The sequence below is a fragment of the Castor canadensis genome, chromosome 15, assembly GCF_047511655.1.
Source record: "Castor canadensis chromosome 15, mCasCan1.hap1v2, whole genome shotgun sequence".
NCBI classification, from domain to species: Eukaryota; Metazoa; Chordata; class Mammalia; order Rodentia; family Castoridae; genus Castor; species Castor canadensis.
The window spans coordinates 4282038-4305088 of NC_133400.1; the positions used below are offsets into that span (position 1 = coordinate 4282038).

General features: G+C 51.7%; 1 protein-coding gene across 2 annotated transcripts; it reads left to right on the top strand.

Annotated features, from left to right (window-relative positions):
- The first annotated feature begins 1171 nt into the window (after window positions 1-1171).
- Kcng4 (potassium voltage-gated channel modifier subfamily G member 4) lies at window positions 1172-22169 on the top strand. 2 transcript variants are annotated; one of them, XM_074055561.1, is made up of 4 exons: window positions 1172-1775; window positions 2548-2835; window positions 3472-4262; window positions 15522-22169. In XM_074055561.1, the coding sequence occupies exons 3-4, from the start codon at window positions 3513-3515 to the stop codon at window positions 16290-16292; spliced, it is 1521 nt and encodes a 506-aa protein (XP_073911662.1). In that variant the 5' UTR covers window positions 1172-1775; window positions 2548-2835; window positions 3472-3512; the 3' UTR covers window positions 16293-22169. The 2 variants fall into 2 exon arrangements, with proteins under 2 accessions (XP_073911662.1, XP_020042216.2); XM_020186627.2 differs by lacking the exon at window positions 2548-2835.
- The last annotated feature ends 882 nt before the right edge of the window (window positions 22170-23051 follow it).

Consider the following 23051-nt stretch of genomic DNA (forward strand, 5'->3'; position numbering starts at 1 on the left):
AAGGTCACAGCATGAACAGACACATGCACTGCAGGCCCAGGGAGAACCGAGACTGGGGCGGATTGGGGGAAGGAGGGCTTTGTGGGTTGAACAGAAGACAGTTGTCCTTTGGGGAGAATTTGGGGTGTGGTCTCTGAGAGCCATCTGCCAGCCAAAGGGTCTGGGGAAGGACAGAGCCTTGCCTCTCCTGACAGGTGTGCAGGATCTCTGTGGCAGGCTCTGGATGGAGCCTGGCCACGGGTCACAGCATTTACCTGATTGCACGTGGAGCCCCACTATGGACCAAGTTGGGAGTGAGGGGCTGTGATGAGGCAGAGGAAGCAGCTTCAGAGTCTTGGGTCATGTCCTCCCAGCTGTCACTGCAGTCATTTCTACAGAGCCCTGCTGTCTGCTCTCCACAGCCAGCTTCTGTGCTCCCACCTGGATTCCTTCGTCCTCATTGCTGGGTGGCAGAGAGCCCACTGAGACCAGCAACCTCTGCTGGGGAGGCCCTGGCTCTGACCTCTGTCATTCTTGGACCCTTGGCACCAGGCCCATCTCTGTTCAGTGAGGGTCCTAACTTGCTCCAATTCTAGCCATCGAGGAAATCTTGAGTGAGCGGGGTCTGAAGGCAGAATTCGAAGGTCGCTTACCTTCAGAAGCCAAGGGACTGGGTTTCCAAACATCTCATGAAAACGAAGTCCTGGGTGTAGTGAACACCAGCCCTAACACGGTTTTGCAATTTCAGCCTTTACTGCTCCAACTGTCCTCATTTGACCGGTAAGAAAAACAGAAGCCCAGAGAGGTAAAGTGACTCACCAAGGACACACAGCAAGGTGGTACAGAGTAAAGCCAGCCGGGCCCTGGCTGTACACATCTTCTTCACCCTGCCTCAGGATCAAGCTCTAATGGTTGGGATTTGAAGTCCCCTGAGCCCCTGTGATTACCTCTTTTTTTTTTTTTAATACATAAGAGAACTGAGTCATGGAGGCACCAATTCACTTGCCCAAGGTCACCCAGGCTTTCATGCTGGAGCCAACATCTGGGTATGCACAAGTCCCAAGCTCACCCACCCTCTATTCCCATCCCATTATGTAACCTCTGCCATCCCCACCCGGGGCAGAGAGGCTGGGCTTGTCTGTCTCAGCCTGTCCCAGGCCTGGCTGGGGTATGAGCAGCAAGCTTCCTCTGCAGCCCTAGCCTGGGCACTCCCCACCACCACGCACCAACCATGCCCTGGCTGGAGCCACCCCTGCCCTTCCCGAGCTGGGCTCCTCCTTGCGGGGGAGGGAGGACAGCTCTCCTTGCCTTCCGGGTAGTTGGCAGAGCAGCAGCCACGGCAGCTCCCGCCTGCTGCCTGGCCGATGGAGAGATTATTGCTAAACCCTTCGCATCCTGCCTCTCTCCCTGCAGGACCATGCTGGCTGTCCCCATGGGACTTGGAGCGCCAAGTCCGCTGCTGAGGCAGGACAGCTGGCCCAGCGCCCTGTAGCACGGACCTCCAGACTCTCTCACCAGGACAGGGGCTTCAGGTCCTTGTGAAAACCCACGCTGGTCCTCAGGGCTCTCCTGCAGATGCGGGAGAGAGACAGATGCAGAACGAATGAACTTCTGGTTGCTGGAGGAGGCAAGGGAAGAAGGATGGGAAAGTAACTCTGCCAGAAGCCGCTGCGGTGGGGAGTTTTTTCCTTCCCCTTCATCTCCACCACAAACCTGCTTCTTCTCTGGGCATGAAGAAATGGGCTCTCCCTTGTCCAGCAGAGAAACAGCTGGACCCTGGCTCCCTGAGATGAGAGGTGAGTCCAAGTTCAAGGGAAGAAGTTGTTCGCTGTGGGCAGGGATGTGTAATACAGCCATGGTGTTAAAATCTCGGCAAAAGCACTGCTTTGAGCAAATGCTCTGAGAGAGAAGAGATGATGGGGGAACGGCGGGGTGGGGGGGGAGGAGATTTGCAAAACTGGCTTTGTTCAGTGAATGTTTGTGTTCTGGAAGGAACCCCCAGGTTCTCAGGGAAACTGAGTCCTGGGTTGGATTTGGATGTGCTGAGTGACCTTGCACAAGTCTCTTCAGCTCTCTTGGTCTTGGATTTTTGCCCTCGGGAAGGAAGAGGGCTTGGGAGGGGCTCCCTGAATTTCAAAGCACCCCTTTCTCTGCGGGCGGGCTGCTCTTTCCTCTGGCCACACACTGGAAACAAAGCAATGCATGCAGAGTAGCAGAATGCTGCCTTGCAGGGCACAAGTGTGACACGCATTGTCCGTGAGTCACTCCTCGCTGCCCAATAGAAACCCCCGGCCCCAAAACTGAGAGGAGCTTTTATTTCTATTCACCTGCCAAGTCCCCTGCTGATTGGAGTGCGTCTGGAAATAAGGTTATAGGTGCTTTGGAGATGTCACAGGCTGGAATGAATAGTGTAAGAAACACTTACAGAGTCCTGAGGATGAGCTGTTGTGGAAGTGATTTTTCTTTTTAATCTGTGAATGGGCTAAACCTAAAACAATTATCCCAAGCCAAGTGCCCCAAATATGTCTGACATGGAGAGAGAACAGTAGAGGCCCCTTCATTTTGCAGGCAAAAATGAAGGTCCAGAGAGGGAGAGTAACCAGCTCAAGGTCACACAGCCAGGGTGGCTGAGGCAAGCAGGCAGTGAACACGAAGGGCGCCATCAAGAAGGCGTGAAGTGCTTTCCACCCTCCAGGCAAGGTCCTCCAGCTGGGGGTAGGCAAGAAGAATGAAGCCATTGTGTGGGGCCCTCCTGAGAGCCAAACGCTGTGCCAAGTGTCACAGTCCTCAACTCTTTGAACCTTCCATGGCTGACCCTCACTGAGCCTTGGTTGCATGTCAGGCACTTGCTAAACGGTGAGCAGGACACTTGCCTTCCTGTGCCTCAGTTTCCTTGTTTATAAAGTGGAGCGAGTCCTGTCTACCTTGTAGAGTGTTGAGATGAGTCAGTTAGAGGGAGCCTGGCACGGCAGAGCGACCAGAGGGGTTCTTCACAAGCACCTCACTTATATTACTGCCTGAAACCTAGTCCAGTGCCTATAATGTGGGCACTTAACCTACTGGGGTCACACAGGCCAAGTAGAGGCCACAGAGAGGCTGAGCCCCAGAAGGCACTGGAGCCTCTATTTAACACCTGGGCCCTGGAGTCTCTCCATGTGGATGAAGGATGTGAAAACAGAGAGGTGAAGTCACATGCCTGAGACCACACAGCCTGGAGTAGCTTCAGCTCCGCCTGGTCGGGCTCAGGACCACTCACTCGGGTCTGGGTCTAGCCCATTCAGGGAGATTCTGCTGGGTGTAAGTACCCACTCTATGGGGGGGGGGGGCACGATTTGTCCTCTGGCATGCCCCAGGCACAGAGAAGCTGCCTGGTAAAGTGAATGGGTGACAGATTCAGACAGTGAGTGACTGACGCAGATGCATGCCAGGAGAGCAAATGTCCACCGAGTCCGATTATCCTCTGTCCTCTCCCTCTTCTCTCTCTGGTGGCAGACGGTTGAACCCACCACTCCCAGGCCAGGACATTTTCAGCGATGCCCATACCTTCAGGAGACAGGGGCCTGCGACCTGGACACCCCCACTATGGCTCCTGCAGCCCCTTGAGCCCACGCTGGCCAGGTCCCCGAGAGGCACCATCGGTCAAGGGCCTTTACTACCGCAGGGCCCAGAAGGTGGGTGCCCTGGACACCTCCCCGGTGGCCGATCTGAAGAAGGAGATCCTGGTGAACGTGGGGGGCCTCAGGTACCTCCTGCCCTGGAGCACCCTGGACGCCTTCCCTCTGAGCCGCCTGAGCCGGCTCCGGCTGTGCCGCAGCCAGGAGGAGATCGTACAGTTGTGCGACGACTATGACCCGGACAGGCAGGAGTTCTTCTTCGACAGGAACCCCAGTGCGTTCGGGGTGATCGTGAGCTTCCTGGCGGCCGGGAAGCTGGTGCTGCTGCGGGAGATGTGCGCGCTGTCCTTCCGGGAGGAGCTGAGCTACTGGGGCATCGAGGAGGCTCACCTGCAGCGCTGCTGCCTGCGCCAGCTGCTGAAGAGGCTGGAGGAGGCGGCCGAGCTGGGCAGGGAGGAGGCCCTGCAGCGGCAGCGCGAGGCCCGGGGCCCGGACACGCACGCCTCGCGCTGGGCACGCTGCATGCACCGCCTGCGGGACATGGTGGAGAACCCGCAGTCTGGCCTGCCCGGGAAGGTCTTTGCTTGCCTCTCCATCCTCTTCGTGGCCACCACAGCTGTCAGCCTGTGTGTCAGCACCATGCCCGACCTCAGGGCCGAGGAGGACAAGGTGAGTGGCCTCTGATCAGGGCCCCCGAACCGCAGAAATGGCTTCAGTCTTTTTTTGTGTGTGTGTTTCTTTTGCAGTGTTGGGGTTTGAACTTAAGGCCTTGTGCTTGCTGGGCAGGTGCTATGTTACTTGAGCCATGCCTCCAGCCCTTTCTTGCTTCAGTTATTGTTAAAATAGGGTCTCAGTAACTTTGACTGGGCCAGTCTTAAATCAATCCTATCTCTGTCTTCTGAGTAGCTGGGATTACAGATGTGAACCACCACAACCAGCCTAGAAATGTCTTCATTTCTTAAAATAAGAAGAAGTGAATCTTATCCAGTGTGGAATATACTCATTGTGAGACTAGCACAGTCATAAAGGACTATTTTTTGTCCACGAGGGCAAAAGTGACAAGAGCTTAAAAAGTCATTATGTGCTCCTGACTCTGATAGGGATGCCTGGACACTGACAAAGTCACACCTGGTTGCAGTGGCTGGGCAGGCCCAGCCTCATCTCTCTCAGCTCTGTGGCTGTCGGCAAATCGCTTCACCTCTGTGGGCCTCAGTTTCCCCTTGATAAAAGGCACCATTGACCTGAAGGTTCACACATGTGTGTACTGAGCAGCAACTGTGCTGAGCACCAGGCTGGACCCCACATTCCTGCCTCCTTGAGCTCACATTCCCGGGGGCATCCCAGGTCCATTTTCAGATGAGAAATTGAGGCAGGGAACATTTGTTCCCTCCAGCAACATTGTAAAGACACCGATTATGGAAGAGACTCTCTGTTTGTCACCTCATCCTGAGTCTCACCGAATGGAAACTCAGAGAAGAGGTGATTCGTAAGCGTTCTTGCCCCAGGGGGCTGGAGTAAATATTTTCCTTATCCACGCCTACATTCTTTCTCCAGGGGACCCGGAGGCCTCCTAAGGGTCTGAGAAAAGAATGAAGAGCCCAGCATTTTGCAGGAGGGTTGTCAGACAGCTCCAAGCTAGAATGGATGGGTTCTTAATTAAAAGTTGCTCCTCTCCCCATCGTCTGGGCTAACGGGCTTATGTTATAATAGAGCTGATAAGATGTAAGGTCGCATAATTGTCTGCCCACCTCACCGCACTTCTCCCCCCATGCAGATTTGTCCCCTGGTGGTAACCTGTAGGGTCTGAGAATTTTCCAGGTGAGAAGGAGTCAGGTGAGGAGCCAACTTATGCCTCACACACAGTAGGTGCTCAGTAATCATTTGTAGAATGAAATACATCTTATCCAACCTACAAACATTTTACCCTAAAAAAATTTTTTTTAACTACTTGGGCTTTCAAACAGCTTGTTTGATGCTTCTAATCTGAAGCATTTTTCAATCTAGCACAGAGCACGTGATTTAAAAGCCTGCTTGCTTGCAGCAATATTTACATGTGGATTCTGCAGCAAGATGATTAGGACGAGCAGAAGCAGTGTCCTCACTCCGTTCCTCCAGGGCAGCCCCATCCTGGCCACTGAAGAACAGCCCTCAGGTTTCCACAAGCTTGTTCTTCTTAGGGATTTCTGGGAGATGGGCAATTATGTGGGGGACACAAGGGCTTCTCAAAACCTAATGCTTTGAAAATTATGAAGAGCACGAACCCAGGCCTGTCTCCACATGACTTGGAAAATCAAATTAGAGGTGGGTCGTGGCTTGCAGCAGGGGCAGCCCAACATGGCAGCTGAGAAAGCAGGCAGCCATGTCCCCAGGGATAAGAGGGATTTCTGCTTCTCTCCAGCCACAATGGCTTTATGCTCTCCCCATGAAGCCACCTGCCTGGAGACTCCCCAAGAGCACAGCCTGGAGAGGGTCTGTTTTCCTGATGGGACAATAATTCAGATAGCCTGGGAGGCTGAGGGTGGCGATCTTTGCTCTTTCAAGACTGCGTCCCTCATTTGCATAAAAAGCTGATGTTCTCTTCCCACACACGTGCCTTGTATTTCATATTTGCCCTCTGGGGACAGCAGGCTGGAAGCGGGCCTATTCAGCCAGCTGGCTGCTAACTGCTGCGCTGCTCTGGAGACAGGCCATGGGGTCCATGCAGGCTGTCCCAGGTGGCCCTGAGGGCATCCATGCCAATGTCACTGGGGAGGGAGGACCCATACCTTAGGATCGTGACCCTCAGACCTCCGAGGGGGATGGTGCTGTTGGAGGGGGAGACTGCCTGAGGAACACAGATTTCCAACACCAGGCTGGTGCCCAATTTGCAAATTAAGCTGGGGAGGAGCAGCACAGGCAAAAGCAGCCAAGCTGGGTGGAACCGCAGAGTTCTGGACTCCTTAGTCCCTTCTCCAGGACTGACAGGTACCCAGGTGGCTGGTGGAGTTGGCTCTCAATCCCCGCACCACATCCTCTACTGTGGCTACTTCAACTCCTTGCTAAGTGGGGCTGGGGAAGGAGGCACAGAGAGATTCTGTAAGGACTGGGAAGGATGCTGGGGCCCCTAGCTGGGAGCGAGGCTCCCTATGCTGCAGACGCAGCTGGTGCTTCCCGCCCTTCCTCTGAAGCCACAAGCTGCAGTAGCCCTCCTCTGTCCCTCTCTGGGACCCGAAATCAGCTTCCTGAGGCGCTGCCCTGCTCTCTGCAGCTCTCCGGGTTTGATGACATTTGGTAATTGTTCTAGTGGATTCCTTACAGCTTTCTTGCTTTGTTGGGGTCCTCCCCGCCCTCCCTCCCCCAGTGAGTCTCCCTATATCCTAGCCAAAAAGAAGTACTCCTGTTTTCCTGAGTCAGGCCCATCCATGTTTCCTGGCTCTGTTCCCAATACCATATCACACCCCTTGTCTCCATGGCTCCATCCTAGCCCCCCTCCCAAGCCCAAGTCGTCCATGGAGGCCTCAGGCTCTGCCAGGGGTTGGGCCCCTGAAGTTCTCTCCTTTAGTGACTGTGAAGGGGCCCTGTCCTTGAGGCAATGGGACAGTGGTACTTGCCTCTGCACAGGGAAAGCCCCTGTGAGATTTAGGGCCAATGAACAGAGTCGTCCTCAGTGTCCTTGGGGATTGCTTCCAGGACACCCCGCCAACCTTGGATGTCAAAGTCCAAGGATGCTTGTGTCCCTCGTAGAAGTCAGCACAGTCTTTGCACAGCCTCCTGTATACTTTAAGTCACCTCTAGATGACACAAAATCTAACACACTGCAAAGGTCTGGTGTGATGGTGCATGCCTGTAAACCCAGCACTCAGGAGGCTGAGGCAGGAGAAGTGTGAGTTCAAGACCAGTTTGCGCTATGTAATGAGTTCAAAGCCAGCCTGAGTTACACAGTGAGACCTCATCTCAAAAAACCAAGGACTGGGGACGTAGCTCAGTGGTTGAGTGTTGCCTAGCATGTGCAAGGCCTATGTTCTATCCCCAGCACCATTCCAAAAAAAAAAAAAAAACTCACACATTATAAATAGTATAATTTGGTGAATAATGACAAGAAAAATATCTGTACAGGTTCAGTACATTGGCGATTTTTTTCTGAATGTTTTCCACCTCAGGGTGGTTGGATTCACAATCGCAAAACCCATGGATATACTTATAGCCGGGTGCTGTGGCTCACGCCTGTAATCCTAGCTACTCAGGAGTCAGAGATCAGGAGGATCGTGGCTTGAAGCTAGATAGGGCAAACAGTTCGAGAGACCTTATCTCAAAAACGCATCACTAAAAAGGGCTGTTGGAGTGGCTCAAGGTGTAGGCTCTGAGTTCAAACCCCAGTACTGAAAAAACAACAACACATGGATACGGAGGTGCCTATATCTGACCCCTGCAGTGTACCTGGCGTTATACCATTATTTCCTTGTTTCCTAATTTAATTCCCACCATAGCCCCATTTTAAAGATGAGATCATCGAGGTCCAAGAGGTGAGGAGTCTGTGACCATCGGCTTTGGGAACCTGGGCCAGAGGGCAGTGGGGGAAGTGTTTGAGGAGGAGGAAAAAGCAGTTTGGACAGTGGCCAGTCTCTGGGGTCCACAACTGCCCTGTAGATGAAGAATCCCCTTCCCACTTTACAGAAGGGGTGACACCTTCAGAGCCTTGTCCACAGCAGGAGTGCAGTGGGGCTGTGCCCCCATGCTGGGGGTGGGGGCTCTGGCCTTTCTCAGAGCCCTTGGTCCGAGATGGGAGGTGGGGGCAGTTGATAGGAGGGAGTTGAGGGGAGTGAAAACCTGGGGCAGGGCTGAGGCTGGGGATAGTGTCAGGAGAGGACAATGGAAGGGTACAAAGGAGGGAAAGGAGGTGACACTGGGGTGGGCTGAGAGAAGCTGGCTCTGGGGAAGGTGGAAGCGAGGCAAGAGTGGATCAGCACCTCAGCCCTGGAGAGTCCAGGAGGAAAGAGCCCAGGGCCAGAGATGCATGGGCCAGAGAGAGGGCACAGAAGGAGGCCAGATCTGCAGAGTGGATCCACAGGACCAGCACAGAACCAGAGATCCAAGGCAGAAGTGAGAGAGGAACCATGTTCTGAGGGGAGCTGCTGTCAGAGACAAAGGAATGAGCTCACTCTAAGGTCAAGACCGGGGCCTGAGTCATGCACAGATGGGCTTTCTAGAGCTGGCCTCACTGCATCTGCAGCCAACTGCCTGTCCACAGGAGCAGCAACTTTGCTCTCGGAAGTCCTGCCCGCCCCATACCCGGGCAGCACCCTTCCAGCAGCCTGGTCTGGCACTGAGCGTAAGGCAGTGGGCCCCACTCACTACCTATGCAGCCTGACCTGGCTCAGACAGGGAGCCTGGATTCTTACGTTAAGATATAATTCACGCAGTGCTGTGACCACCCTCTTACAGTGCACAGTTCAGGGGGGTTAGGGTGCTCACAGAGTTGTGCAGTCATCTCCAGTACCTTACTGGAGAACATTTTCACACTGCAAAGGGAACCTTGTACCCATCAGCTCCGGCCATTCCCTATCCCCACCCCCCACCATCCCTAGCCAGCACTAACTATTGTCTCTGTGAACTTGCTTGTCCTGGTCACTTCAGACGGATGGATTTGAACAACGCGTGGCCTTTGCATCTGGCTTCTTGCACTCGGCATCACCTGCATTGCAACGCTCCCTTCTATGGTTGATTACTACTCAGTTGTGCAAATATGATGTGTTTGTTCATTCATCCATCACTTGAGGGCATTTAGTCTGTTCCCTCTTTTTTGGTTGATAGGAATACTGCTGGGCCATTCATGTACAAGTGTTCGGGGAGTGGGGGGGTCCCTGAGCGAGCTGGTCTCATGGCAACTCCATCTTTAAGCTTGGAGGAGCGACCACGGTTCCAAAGTGGCTGCACTAGTCTGCAGTCCCCCAGTGGGATCGGAAGGTTCCTGTTTCTCCAGTCTCACCAACACTGTCTGTCTGTCTGTCTTCTTCATGCTAGCCATCCCAGGGGTCTGAAGTGTTTTCTCATTGTGGTTTTGATTTTTTTTTTTTTGCTTTCTTGTTTTTTAACATTTCATTGTGGGAAGTTTCAGACATTTACAAAGGAAACAGAGTAATGCAATCACTCCCAAGTACCTAAGAACTGCTAACATCCTGCCGCTCTTATTTTCTCCCTCCACCCCGCCCCCAGCAGTTATCATTTCTACTCATTAGTATTTTTATCTTACAATTTTGCAAGTAGCGTTTACATGCATCATGTGAACAATTTTCTTTTCTTTTTTTTTTGCAGCAGAGCCCTGAACTTAGTAGGCAGGTGCTCTACTTGATTAATAGTTCTTCAGTTTTTCCTTTAATTACCATTTCATCTTCGAGTTCTGAGATTCTGTCTTCTGTTTGTTCTATTCTGCTGGATTGGCCTTCCGTTTTGCTTTGCAGTTCTGTTTCGTTCTTTTTTCTGAGGTTTTCCATATCCTGGATGGTTTCCTCTTTAATGTTGTCTATTTTTTGTCCTGAGTTCATTTATCTCTTTATTAATCGTGTTCTCTGTTTCACTTTGGTGTTTATACAGTGCTTCTATGGTTTCCTTTATTTCTTTTTTTGCTTTTTCAAATTCTCTATTTTTATTGTCTTGGAATTTCTTGAGTGTCTCCTGTACATTTTGGTCGACCCTATCCAGTATCATCTCTATAAAATTGTCATTGAGTACTTGTAGTATGTCTTCTTTTAAATTATTCTTGTGGGCTTCATTGGGTCCTTTGGCATAGTTTATCTTCATTTTGTTGGAGTCTGGATCTGAGTGTCTGTTTTCTTCATTTCCCTCTGGTTCCTGTACTAATTTTTTGCTGTGGGGAAACTGGTTTCCCTGTTTTTTCTGTCTTCCCGTCATTGCCCTTGGTGTTGTTATTGTCCCTGTACTGTGTGCAATTAAGTATTTTCTGGCTTGTAATAATAGCACTAGTGATATTTAGAATGGAAGGGTGAGAGGAGAGGGAAAGCAAAGAAATTAAAGGAAAAGGGAAAAACAAATAATCAAGTAGAAAAAAAAGAAACAAACAAAAAAAGTTTCAAAGATATAAACAGGGAGAGACAGTGTACTAATCAACAGTAAGCTGAAAAGACATTAGAGAGACAGAGAGAGGATTGAAAATAAAAAATAAAAAGAGTAAAGATAAGAATAAAAATTAAAAATAAGTAAATGAAAGAAAAATGTATATATATAAAAAAAAAATAAAATAAAAAATTTAAAAAAAACCTCCAAGTTCAAATGCAATGAAGTTTCAGTCTTAATAATTTTCGTGTTCGTTCCTCAATCTCCAGTCCTGGAGTTGGTGCCTCAGATGTTGTTCTGTAGTTGTCTCATCAAAGGGGATGCATAAAGTAGAACAAAACTACACACACACACACACACACACACACAAACCCCACCAAGTGTCCCAAGTTCAAATGCAATACAGTTTCAGTAAGTTTTTCCGCTTGCAGGTGTAATTCGGTTGTTCTCTCCTCAAAGGTAGGGAGAAAAAGAAAAAAAAAAAAGAGTCTGGAGACAGTTCTGAGAATGGTATCTGCGGCTGTGGCTTGCCTGCCCGCTGCTGTCAGCCTGCTGTTGCTGGAGGCGTTATTTATGCAGATCTCTGGGGTGAGCTGAGCACTCACCTGGCCCTGCAGGCTTTGTTTGCTCAGAGTTCTCCTGTGCGGGAGCCTCTGCTACAAGCTTTCCCCTTTCCAAGCACACTGGGGAAGGAGACACTGCACCTGCTTTCTCTGGCCTGGGTGTTTATTTACAGTTTATGTGGGAGGTGGGTCTTCCCCCCTCCTTTGTGTAGTTTTCCTCCCATCACCACTTTTGCAAGCTTTCCCGCTCCTTGTTGCTGGGCACTCCCACCCTCTCCGGCCAGGCCCAGCTTGTTTATTTACAGTTCTGTGAGGGAGTCCCCTCCCCTCCTCTTCAGTGCTCAGGGCGCCTCACCCTCTTTTCAGCTTGTCTTTATTGTTCTTATTGCTTATTACTCAGTTTCTCTTTTTTCCCCGGGTGGACGTCAGTCTGTCCAGGGGGCTATGCTGCTCTGGTCCAGGCTTGTCTGTGGGGCTACCGCGGTACCGCTTAGCTCACCTTGTGGTCCACATCTTCCCAAGCCGTCTGGGTGCAGGCGTCTGGCGGTGGCCCGGGGGCCCTCCTGGTTTCTCCGTTTAATGTGAAGTGGAGATTCTCTGCGCAGGCTGGAGATGTGGAGGGGTCAAAGTTTTGCCTCTTCTCGGTGGCCTTGCCTGCAAGGTGTGTCTCCAGTGTCTCTCCAAGATTTCACTTTAGGAGGCTCACTTTCTGCTTCCTCCCTCCAGCCGCCATCTTGGAAATCCCAGGTGCTCTACTTGAGCCACACCCCCAATCCTTTTTGCTTTACTTTGTTTTTCAGATAGGGTCTCAGTAACTTTGCCTGGGCTGGCCTCAAGTTTGTATTGTCCTGTCTCTGCCTCCTGAGTGCTGGGATTACAGGCAGACTTAAAACACACACAAATTTTAACCCTACCTTTTAACAAGCGGATACTCCTATGCAACCCACACTCCTGGTAATCTAGAATATTCCCTCACCCAAAAAGTGCCCCATCCTAGTTTATCCAACCACACTGAGAGCAGCTGCCATTTTGATGGTTGGTGCCCCAAGGCAAGTTCTACCCCTCTCCACTCATAATCCACACACACTGTCTGTTCTGCTCACTGCCTCTGCTGTGTCAACTCCACTTCTCTGTGGTCCCTTCATTCTCTCTCAGCCTCCTCAGGGGTGGCTCACCTTCTTCATTGCATGAAGGAATTAGAGTATACTTCATTTCCACCAGGAACAAGGCCCACCAACAGGATAACCAACTGTCCCCCTTTGCCTAGGACTGAGGTTGCTCCCAGGACCAGAATTTTCCATGCCAAACCCAGAAAGATATGGACAACCCAGGAGGAGTTGTGCCCCCTCCCTACAAAATACAACCACAAACTTCCTCCAAGAGAAAGAAAAACTTTTTTCTTTCCTTCCTTCCCCAGGGGGAGTCCATAAATCCCTCTGCCCCAGTGTGGCTGCAGAGGCGCCTGCCCTTCAGGACAAGTGCCAGCTGGTTAGGATGCAGAACAGGGTGTGGGTGACTCGGCAGAGCCATCTTGCTGCAGTGCCAGGGGAGGCTGGAGAGGGAGGCCAGGGTGTGCATGGCTTGAATAGCCAAACCATAGCACAGAAGCAGAGGCAGAGCCTGCCAAACCTTTGCAGCTCTTAGGGTCACCTTCCTGAGCTATGGGTCATTGGTTAAGAAAAGTTGTCCCCAGACTGCAAGACTCTCTTTAGCCAAGGGGACATTTCCCAGGAAGTCAGAGAAAGAGGCCATGTAGGGAGACTAGAGCCCAGGGTCTAGAACCTCCAGGTGCTTCAGAGTCAATGAGAGAGCTTGCCAAAATGCACATTGCTGGGCCCCACTCCCAAATTTCTGTTTTGTGATGGGGCCCAGAATCTGCATTTGTTAACAAGCATCTTGGGAGAATTTTAATGGAGTGATTCTGAATCAGTGTTGAGAAATTCTGATCGTGTTCTTCATTGGAAACTGAAACACAGAGGTCACACAGCAAGCCTGTGGCAGGATTCCTGAGCCCTTCAGGGTTCTGAAGCAAACCCAGGACACTCATCCTCCAGTGGCTTGGAGGATGTTCTCAGCTTCCTGTAAAATCCAGAAGCAGGCAAGGGATTGCTAGCTCCCCTGCTGACCAGTCAATTAGTATCTAACCAGTGTGTCCCTGCGGGTGCAGCATCCTAAGAACTGCTTCATACACATAGCTTCCATCCATCAAAACAGCCCTCGGCAGAGACAACTGAAACTCAAGAGGGAACACGTGGTTCACCCCAGTGAGTGGAAGAGCTGGGATTTGAGCCTGGGCTCTCTCTCTCAACAGCACTCGCTCTGTCTCCCACAGTACTGAGGACCAGATACAGGGGACAACGGGGAGAAGGCTGCCTGGCTGCGGACAGGCCAACAGGGCTGGGGATGGACCAACCCCTATCCTTTCTCTATCAACCAGACATAGAAAACATTTCAATGTAGTATTTCTCTGTGTCCAGGCACTGGAAATAAGTTCTTTTTCCACTTCAGAGCACTTTCACTCAAAAAAAAAACAAAAAAGAAAAAACAGTGCAGTTGTCAGCATTTTGCTTTCCACATAGGCAGATGGCTTTAGTCATTACAGCCAGGTTCCATATATACATATATGCATATATTACATATAAATATTATAGCATATTCATTACAAACAATATTTACAGCCGGTTCTCAACCCTGCCTCACATTAGAATCATCTGTGAGACTTCTGGAAATTTCTACCGCTGAAGGTAAAATCTAGATCGACTGCATCAGAATCTCTGGAGACCACCCTGGCCTCAGGACGTCCCCAAGCCCCGCCCACAGGTGACTTTAGTGTACAGCCAAGGTTGCATAGAAGCCCGTCCTAGGGCAGGGCTTCTCAGACTGTATGCATTCAGAAACCACCTGGGGATGTTGTTAAACTGCAGGTGATGATTCTGTGGGGGGCAGGCTCCTGGGGGAGGCTGGTGCTCTTGGTTCAAGGACCACACTCTGAGTAGCAAGGGGCCAGTAGGGCTATGATAGGAGCCCAGGGCAGGAAACTAAGAAGACAATGGTGACCGCAGGACACCCCACCTGGCTGGTGTCCCAGGGGCAGGACTGCAGTCTCACAAACCTCCCTGTCCACCAGCTTCCAGCCCCCAGAACCACATCTATGTCTCAGGTCACCCCAACCCCCATGGCCAGCCCAGTGCCTGGCACAAAGTGGGCCCTCCATCATCTTTGTTGGCCTTAGGAACCATGGTGGGTAGACAAAGAAGCTACAAATCAGCATATAGTGGTTAGGAGACCTGGGGTGGCCCAGGCCACCACCACTTCCAGGGATGTGAGCACAGGCGAGCCCTGACTGGCTGCAACTCATATGCTGGGCCATAAAACGAGGTCACACGGTGCTGACAGGACTGCATGTGGCTTGAGGCACAGCACTGGAACAGTGCATGTGCCCAGGAGTTTATATCTATGAAGGCAAAGGGTGGCTGCTATAACAAGGAAGCCCAGGATAACTGGCTGTAAACAAAATGGAAGTTGAGGAGCTCAGCATGGTGGTACATGCCTGCAACTCCAGCCACTCAGGAGGTGATTAGGAGGATTGAGGTTCGAGGCCAGACCAGGCAAAAAACAGCTAGATTCTCCCATCTCAATCAAAAAGTCAGGTGTGAGTGGTAGCATGCTTCTATAATTGCAACTATGCAGAAGGATTAGGAAGAAGGATCTCAGTTCAAGGGCCTAGGTATAAATGGGAGACCCTATCCAAAAAATAACTAAAGTAGGACTGGAGGTGTGGCTCCAGCAATAGAGCATCTGTTTTGCAATTGTGAAGCCCTGAGTTCAAACCCCAGTACACCATTAAAAAAAAAAAAAAGTTGATTTGTTTCTGTCATGTAACATTCCCCTGGTGAGGGGTCTGGGTGAACCAGCAGCTCTCATTCTGAGACCCGGGTGTTCCCACCTGGATGGTCCATTCTCCCCTGTGGCATTGGTCCAGGATCTGCCTAATGGGAGCGGGGCTTGGAGCTGGATGCACCCACCTGTGCCCTCAGGGAAGAGGGTCAGTGCCAAGGAGGTCATGCCAGTGTCCGAAGCCCTGGACCCTGAGCTGGTCTTCTATAGGTGAGGATTTCTGCATTCAGCCACAGCTGGAGGCAGGGCTCCCACCCAGCTGACCCACCAGATACCTAGGCACAACCTGACCTTCCACAGGTGGGCAGCTCCACCCACATCCACCTCTGGGAAGGCTTGGGGGCGGGGCGGGGCGGGGGGCGTGTCCTGTCCCGAGCTCGCTCACGCTGCTCTCTTGTCGCTCTCGCTCTTGTCCCAGGGCGAGTGCTCTCGGAAGTGCTTCTACATCTTCGTGGTGGAGACCATCTGCGTGGCCTGGTTCTCCCTGGAGTTCTGTCTGCGTTTCGTCCAGGCCCGGAACAAGTGCCAGTTCTTCCGAGGGCCTCTGAACATCATCGACATCCTGGCCATCTCCCCGTACTACGTGTCGCTCGCGGTGTCCGAGGAGGCCCCCGAGGCGGGCGAGAGGCTGAGCGGAAGCTCCTACCTGGAGAAGGTGGGGCTGGTGCTGCGCGTGCTGCGGGCGCTGCGCATCCTCTACGTGATGCGCCTGGCGCGCCACTCGCTGGGGCTGCAGACGCTGGGGCTCACCGTGCGCCGCTGCGCGCGCGAGTTCGGCCTGCTGCTGCTCTTCCTGGCCGTGGCCGTCACCCTCTTCTCCCCCTTGGTCTACGTGGCCGAGAATGAGTCCGGGCGGGTCCTGGAGTTCACCAGCATCCCCGCCTCCTATTGGTGGGCCATCATCTCCATGACAACGGTGGGCTACGGGGATATGGTACCCCGCAGCGTGCCAGGCCAGATGGTGGCCCTCAGCAGTATCCTAAGTGGGATCCTCATCATGGCCTTCCCGGCCACGTCCATCTTCCACACCTTTTCCCACTCCTACCTGGAGCTCAAGAAGGAGCAGGAGAGGCTCCAGGCCCGTCTCTGTCGCTTCCAAACCACCAGCTCCACCAGCGAGCGCGAGCTCCTGACCGATGTGGACGACCCGGTCCTGGAGGGCCCGGCCTCCCCTGTCACTTACATGTAACTTGACCACTCCAACCCTTTGCCCTAGGCTGAAAAAAAAAAAAAAAAAGATCTTGAATTCCAGGTGTGGACCATCAAGGGGCGTCTTGAGAGCTCTGGGAACACTCCCAAAGGAAGAAAGGCTCAAGACCAAATATGTCCATCTGTCTGTGCCATCCTTGGACCCCATGGCCTCCAGATCCATGCTGATTCTACCCAACCCACTTCCTTCCCACTCTCCTTGCTGATGCATTGAGCACAGCCCATCTTACTGGGCCCATCAGTCTTCCTGAGTTCTCTGCCCACAGAACTGGTCCTCACCGACAACTGAATATGGAGCCTGCAGAATTTGGCTGCTCCCCCCAGACCCTCTTTCCTGAGCCCCATCTCTACCCTTCCTGAATTCCGTGGGCAATTGCGCTCTGTGCTTACCATTCCCTGGCTCTGGAAGCTCTTAGCAAAGTAGGCAGAGCTGGTCTCTGCAGCAAATCCCATGTTGGGGACTGGTGGTCACAAGTTTGCCACCCCCTGACTTGCCTGGGTCTAGGTAGGCGTGCCACTGCCGACACAGCCGGCTCCCTTGGCTGACTGCGCTCTGGTGGGATATCTCCCTTGGACTTGATGCAGGGCTACACAGCATCCTGGGAGAACTGCTCCTGTTTTTGGATCCTCCTAAGCTTCGGGGACCTCAGCTATCCATGCTCAGCTAAAGTCACCATGGAGGCCACGCGGCTTCAGGGCAGAAACAGCAGCCACCTTAAGTCTGCTCCTTCCTGGCTCCCCAGACCAGGCCCCAGCTGCTGAAGCTTCCTAGCTTATATTGGATATACTTATGTCTTTATCATTCATTCAACAAACATCGGCCCCTAATATCCAGTGGAGGAAGCAAATATAGAACCAGGTCACTGGGATAAGGCAGTGCACAATGAGACTAGCGGGAAAGGACAAGGGACTCTGAGCAGTTGGTGCCCAAAGGCTGCCTGAGACTCAAGGGGGGGTTCAGTGTGCAGGGGACCTGGAGGGAGGGGAGGGACAAAGCTGGGGAGGTGAGTTGGAGTGGGAAGATGGTAGACCTCGTGCTCTGTAGAGGACAGAGTGGTGTGGACAGACTGTGGGTGAGGTTTGTGAGACCAGTCTGGAACAGGGAGCGATTGAGTTGTTCAGGTAAGACCTGCAGGCAGGCCCACCTCCTCCCTGTTTACTAGTCACGCAAGTTGTCAAGTCCTGATATCTGGTCTTTGTCCTCTAGCACAGCACACCTGGGAGGTGTCTCCATGGCACGCCCCATGTGGCCTCACGACATGGCTAACTATTGGCTGCAAGTCCACTGGAGGAAGCACCATAACTAGGTGACGATGAGGTAGACAGGGGCCTGTGGGTGTGATGTAACTGCGTGTGAGAGCAATCAGCATTCTATCTCTGGTAACAGCTTCGTCTTTCTGTTAGTATTTGGCCAAGGCCAGCTATGTGTCAGGCACCACTTCCCATGAACACAATGCACGGCCAAGGGCCCTGGTCCAGAGGAGCTCCTGGTTTGAAGTGAGTGTTGGCCTCAGGGGTGCCTCAACTCCTCCCTCTGATGCAGGCCCAAGTCCCAACCCTCTAGATCCCAACAGTCACTGGGGTACCCTCAGTCCTTCCCAAGCTGACATTTCTCCAAGTAAGCCCTTTACAAGGTGGTTACCACACAGCCCCTACACCCTATAAGAACTTCTTACCCCTTCTTCCTCCCCTGGACATGCCACAGCACTCCAGGAAGTGACTAACAGAATCTCCTGGGCATTGTGTTCTGGGGCACCTTGGGCAGCAGCTATATGAGTGTTTTGTTCCGGGCTAATTTTTTTTTTTACATGTAACTACTCTTAGGCAAGATATTAAAAAGACAAAGTCACCCATTTACCCTCCTAGGGGCTTGACAACGTGGGTGGGGCCCAGGTGTTTCACTCTGTCTGTGACTGGGCAAGTCTCTTTCCGTCCCTGTCTACAGCAGGGTCTGGCTAGATCTGTGGTTCTCCGACTAGAGTTCCACAGAGTCCCTTTGGGGCTGCTATGGATGGAAAGGACCAGCCCAGCAGGCAGAGTTCTGCATTCCACTGGCAAATGATGATGTTAGAAGAATATGAAAATTCCTAGACACCCCTCCCTCCCCCACGGTGCCATCTATAGCCCATTGAACTGAGGTCATTACTGGAATTGTTGATCCCAAGTTCGTGTCCTGGCGTAGTCAATGATTGAAGATGCTGGACCAGGAGTTAAGATTAAGGCAAGCACAAAGTTTATTGAAAGGATAACGAAGCACCCTGCAGGTGGGACTTAGTGAAGAAAGAAAGGCGAAGTCTAGTGGATAATATAGGGCTCTGACTGGCTTAGGTCCAGTTATTCTACCTTGAAACTACATTTGTGATTGGTTGGCACCTAGCCAACTTATTAAATCCAACCACCTGTCTGTCCCCTCTCCTTTTGGACTGGCCATTCTAGAAGGGTCTGGTCAGTTTGTCCTGGCCTTGGGTCCCACTCCCCACATTGTGCAGCTGCATCTTGTTGCAGAGATTTGCTCTTTTGCTCACTTAAAATGGAGTCACCTCTGTCATTGCTCCCCTTACAAGGTAGAAAGCTCACCCCCAGAACTTCCAGTGGGAGGAGGTTTTTTTAACTGAAGACCTTGTTTGTGCCCTGGTTCTGGTGCAATAATTCCCAATTACATCTCTGCCCGGCTCTGTGACTGGCTCCCACCCAGCATCTCCATTGTCCTCTATTGCACCTGCCAGGCTCTCCACAAAAGCACACCAAGGCTAAAAGAAAAGTTTAAACCCAACGTTAGGGGAACCCATCGTCAACATTACAAGATTCTGTACTGTCTCTATGCAGGAAATTCTCTACTAAATTAGAGGTAGAAAATTGGAACTGATTGCTCACATGTGGGGCTTAATTAAATGCTCTATTTTTTTGTCCCCGGTAATGTCCCAGGAGATGGGTTTAAATTTGTCTTGGTCTAGCCTTGCTGAGCAGCCTCTTTCATGTGACTGAGTGAGGTGGGAGTGATGCACCAGTTGCTAGGCAGTTTCTTTATCCCCATTGGCTGACAGTAGCCTTGTGATTCCCACAGGGCTTACTTATTCTCTCTGAGGCCAACAGGCATGGACTGTGGCTAAAAGTGGACATTTTCCAGATGAAGGCAAAGAGAAACTGACTGTTGACTTCAAGCCACTTTCAGTTTGTATCGTAGACAACTTCTATTGCTCTGGAGGTGACTAAAATTTTGGTTCAATGTCCTTCTAGCCAGACAGAGTTGAGCCCTGAGAAGGGTGAGTTGATTCTTTAACAAAGTGAAAGGGATTCAAGGAGGGGCTCAACTCCCTTTGTCTGGACTGGGGACTCAGGGACTCTATTTTGATGGTGCTAGCATGGAAACTGGCAGTCCCACTAAAAGGCAATCAGTCCGCAGGGAGTTTCCCCAGGGGTGGATGAACCTTTGGAAATGCCAAGCATCTCAAAGTGTGAGGTGTCCACCATGGCCATACTTTCTCAATGGGGGCATGGGCCCATCTAAAGTAAATCGACTTCCTCATTACAAGACGGAGAGACCAAGGCTCAGAGAGGGAAAGCCACCTGCCCAAGGCCACACTGCCATATAGTTAGAGCCAAGTGTCCTGATTCCCAGCACAGAACTCTTTCTAGTGAGCCCTGCTGCCATCCTTAGGCTCATCTAAAGTGGGTCCAAGCCCTCAAGAAGATATTCAGGAGGAGATTAAAACAACACCTTGCCATGCTGTCCTGGGTGGAACAAGAAGGGCTCAGGCACGTCGTGTAAGAGCAGACCTGAGACTCAACCCACTGGACCATCCTCTCACTTACCCCATGCAATGGGAGGCTTATGAATGTCCTGCCCAGCGTGGACAGCCTGAGATTCTGGGAAGTGGATCTCATTGTGACAGTTTACACCATGGAGAGGATGAAAGTGAGGCAGAGGAGGGGACCAGGAAAGCAGGAGAAAGAACTCAGCCGGGGACCCTCCACTGCCCACAAAGTTGCTTCTTTGACACACTGGCGAGTAGTCCCAGCTTAATGTAAGTTCCTCGAGATCTCTTCCTGACATCTGCCCACCACTGTCACACCCCCACCCTGGGGCCGTCCCCAAAGGTGCCTGGCTGCATGGTTCTCTGCAGAGGCTTATCATACTCCTCCTCATATTGACCTCTTCTCTAACAACAGGCACTGTCTGAATGATTACTGGCACCAAGCCACTGGTGTTTTAGCATTTTATTTAGCAAATATGGCAAACCCATGAAAATTTTGCAAGAACAAGAATAGGGATAGAACACCCAGCTCACCTCTTTTATCCTGTCACCCCATTACCTCATTTTCCTCTCTATATTTTGAATCTCCCTACATATCAGGCCCTTCCTGAACCACTTGGATGAGTGGTCTGTATTGGAGCCCTGTGTTCTCAGAACTCCAGAATGTGGTACCTGGACAGCTCAGCAGAAGCCATCACCAGAGCTCCTAGTTAGGAGTTTCCATGGGGTTCTACAGGCTCAGAAACATCTCTCACAGCTTTCACATTCTCACAGGAACCCATGACCTCCTGCATCATGAGAACAGGAGGCTCTAAATAGCGCTCTCAGTCAAGAACAAAGAGACCCAAGGAGGCCGGACACGTTAGTGCGTGGACCTAAGACCTGACTATGCTCACACGGAACCAGTGTGCTATCAACGACAGGACACAGTGTTTTCATCTACTGTCAGTTCCTGTTTTGTCTGTTGGCCCAATAACACCGCTATAGCCTTTTCCCCTCCAGCACCGGTACAGCTAGGATCAGAAACTCTATTTCCTTGTCCTGTCTCTTTACCCGGACATTTCCACAGATTTGCTTGGATGATGCTGAATTTTCTGGTGAATATATCACATGCATCTCTCTCATGGACTGTTTCTCCCTTTGTGTCTGTCTGTTTCCTTAAACTCAGGATGAAGCTATGCATTCTAGGTCACAGCACAGCCTACGTAAGCTTGTGTCTTTCAGGGGGTCACATCTGGGCTCACTACGTCTCTTATCAGTGATGCACAAATCCCGCCTTTGGGTGATGACCCCAGGACATGCTGGTGGAAGACTGAGAAAAGAGAGGAAGTGGGACTGGGAGTGCTGGCCTGGCCTAACAATACTCATGTAAAAAATGACATCAACCTCCACCTGCCCCACCCTCCACCTGCCTGACGGCCCCCCGACCACCTCTGTGTGGAGGACAGCGTGTCTCCAAGCCTGAGCATGTCACCTCCCTCTACTTGTGACGAAGAGGGGATCCTGGCCAGCTTCACAAATTCCTAGAGTTAAAAGGACTTTAATGGTCACTGGGTCCCACCTGCCCATTTTAAGGGTGTGGAGGAGAAGGCTTGCAGAGGAGGCGTAATTTGGTGAGGCACAGGCACACAGGTGGGGACAGCAAAGCTCTGGACTCAGTGGGCGTTGGATTCCAACCCCTCACTCCCAGCTCTGCGCTGCCCGCTCTCCGCCTAGCGCTGTTTCTACCCCGTGTTTGACATCTATCCAAGTGGTGCCTCCAGAGATGCAGCGCTGTTAAAAATAAAACAGGGGTCCAGCCCTGCTCCCCTCAGCCTGCTCCAGAGGCCATGAGGAGAGCCGCTCGGCTGTCACGTGACTTTCACAGCTCACCTTTGTAGAAAGGGGAATGAAGCTGAGGGGACACCGGGCTCCATGTGACACCATCAGGGACGAGTCTGGGTGCCCTCAGCTAAAATTAGTCTGTCCTGCTGCTTCCAAAGCTCTCTTTGTGCCCGGCAGGGACTGGCTGATGGGGCCCGCGCAAGGCTCCTGGTTCCACCTTCGTCTTCCTGGCTGAGCTTTCAGGCCCCCGCCCCCTGCCTCCTGAGAGACATTAAACAATATTAAGAAGTGTGTACCGATCCCTCTGGTGTATCAGGCAGGTCTAATCATGAGGTTCATGGTTGACCTTAGGACGTGGGAGGATCTCCTAGAAAGTGAGGAAGTGGTCAAGGTTACTCACCCCAGGCCACCTCAAGACCTGAGTCAGAACTCAGGTGGGGCTAAGGTCAATTTCTAGAGCAGAGCAGTATGTAGGTACATAGTTAGTTAGTCATTCATTCATTTCTCTCTCTGTCTCTGTATCTCTCTCTCTCCTTTTTAGAAACAGGGTCTCACTATGTAGCCTAAGCTGCCCTCAAACTCACCATCCTCCTGCCTCAGTCTCCCAAGTTTTGGGATGACAAAACTTGGCTGGCCTGAGGCAGGTAGTAGGTACCTGGTGTCCCAGTACTGCAGGGACATGGCATAAGTAAAACAGAGGACCCTGGGACCTCAGGTAGAGAGACGGAGGGGCGGGGGGAGGTAGCTGCAAACGTGGGGAAGGTGTGAGACCCCTTAGCTTGAGGTTAAGTCCTAGAGGAGAAGGAGGCCTAGAGCAACATTCTGGCTACCAAGGAGCCATTTCCTGGTGGCTTCCTATCTTTGGGTTCCACCAGAGACCTACCCTGGGGGAAGGTAGTGAGTACAGGCATTTTGAAGGGGATCCATTGACCGGGAAAAAATTGGTCATTTATTTGAGACACAAAGAATTGCAATTTGAGTTCACTGAGTTGAGGCAGCAAAGAAGGGTCCTAGGAGGTATTTTCTAGGAATTTCTAAGGCAGCTTATTGGCTGGACAGAAATCCTAAACCACAAAGCCAGTCCAATGGGTTAGTGAACTGGGATATTCCCCGCTGGAAATGTCAAAGGGCAGTACTGAGTTCAGTTGCTCATCCCAGTC

Coding starts and splice junctions, on each gene's coding strand:
- Kcng4 (XM_074055561.1), top strand. CDS start 3,513: ATGCCCATACCTTCAGGAGACAGGGGCCTGCGACCTGGACACCCCCAC. Junction 4,263..15,521: donor TCAGGGCCGAGGAGGACAAG/GTGAGTGGCCTC, acceptor CTCTTGTCCCAG/GGCGAGTGCTCTCGGAAGTG.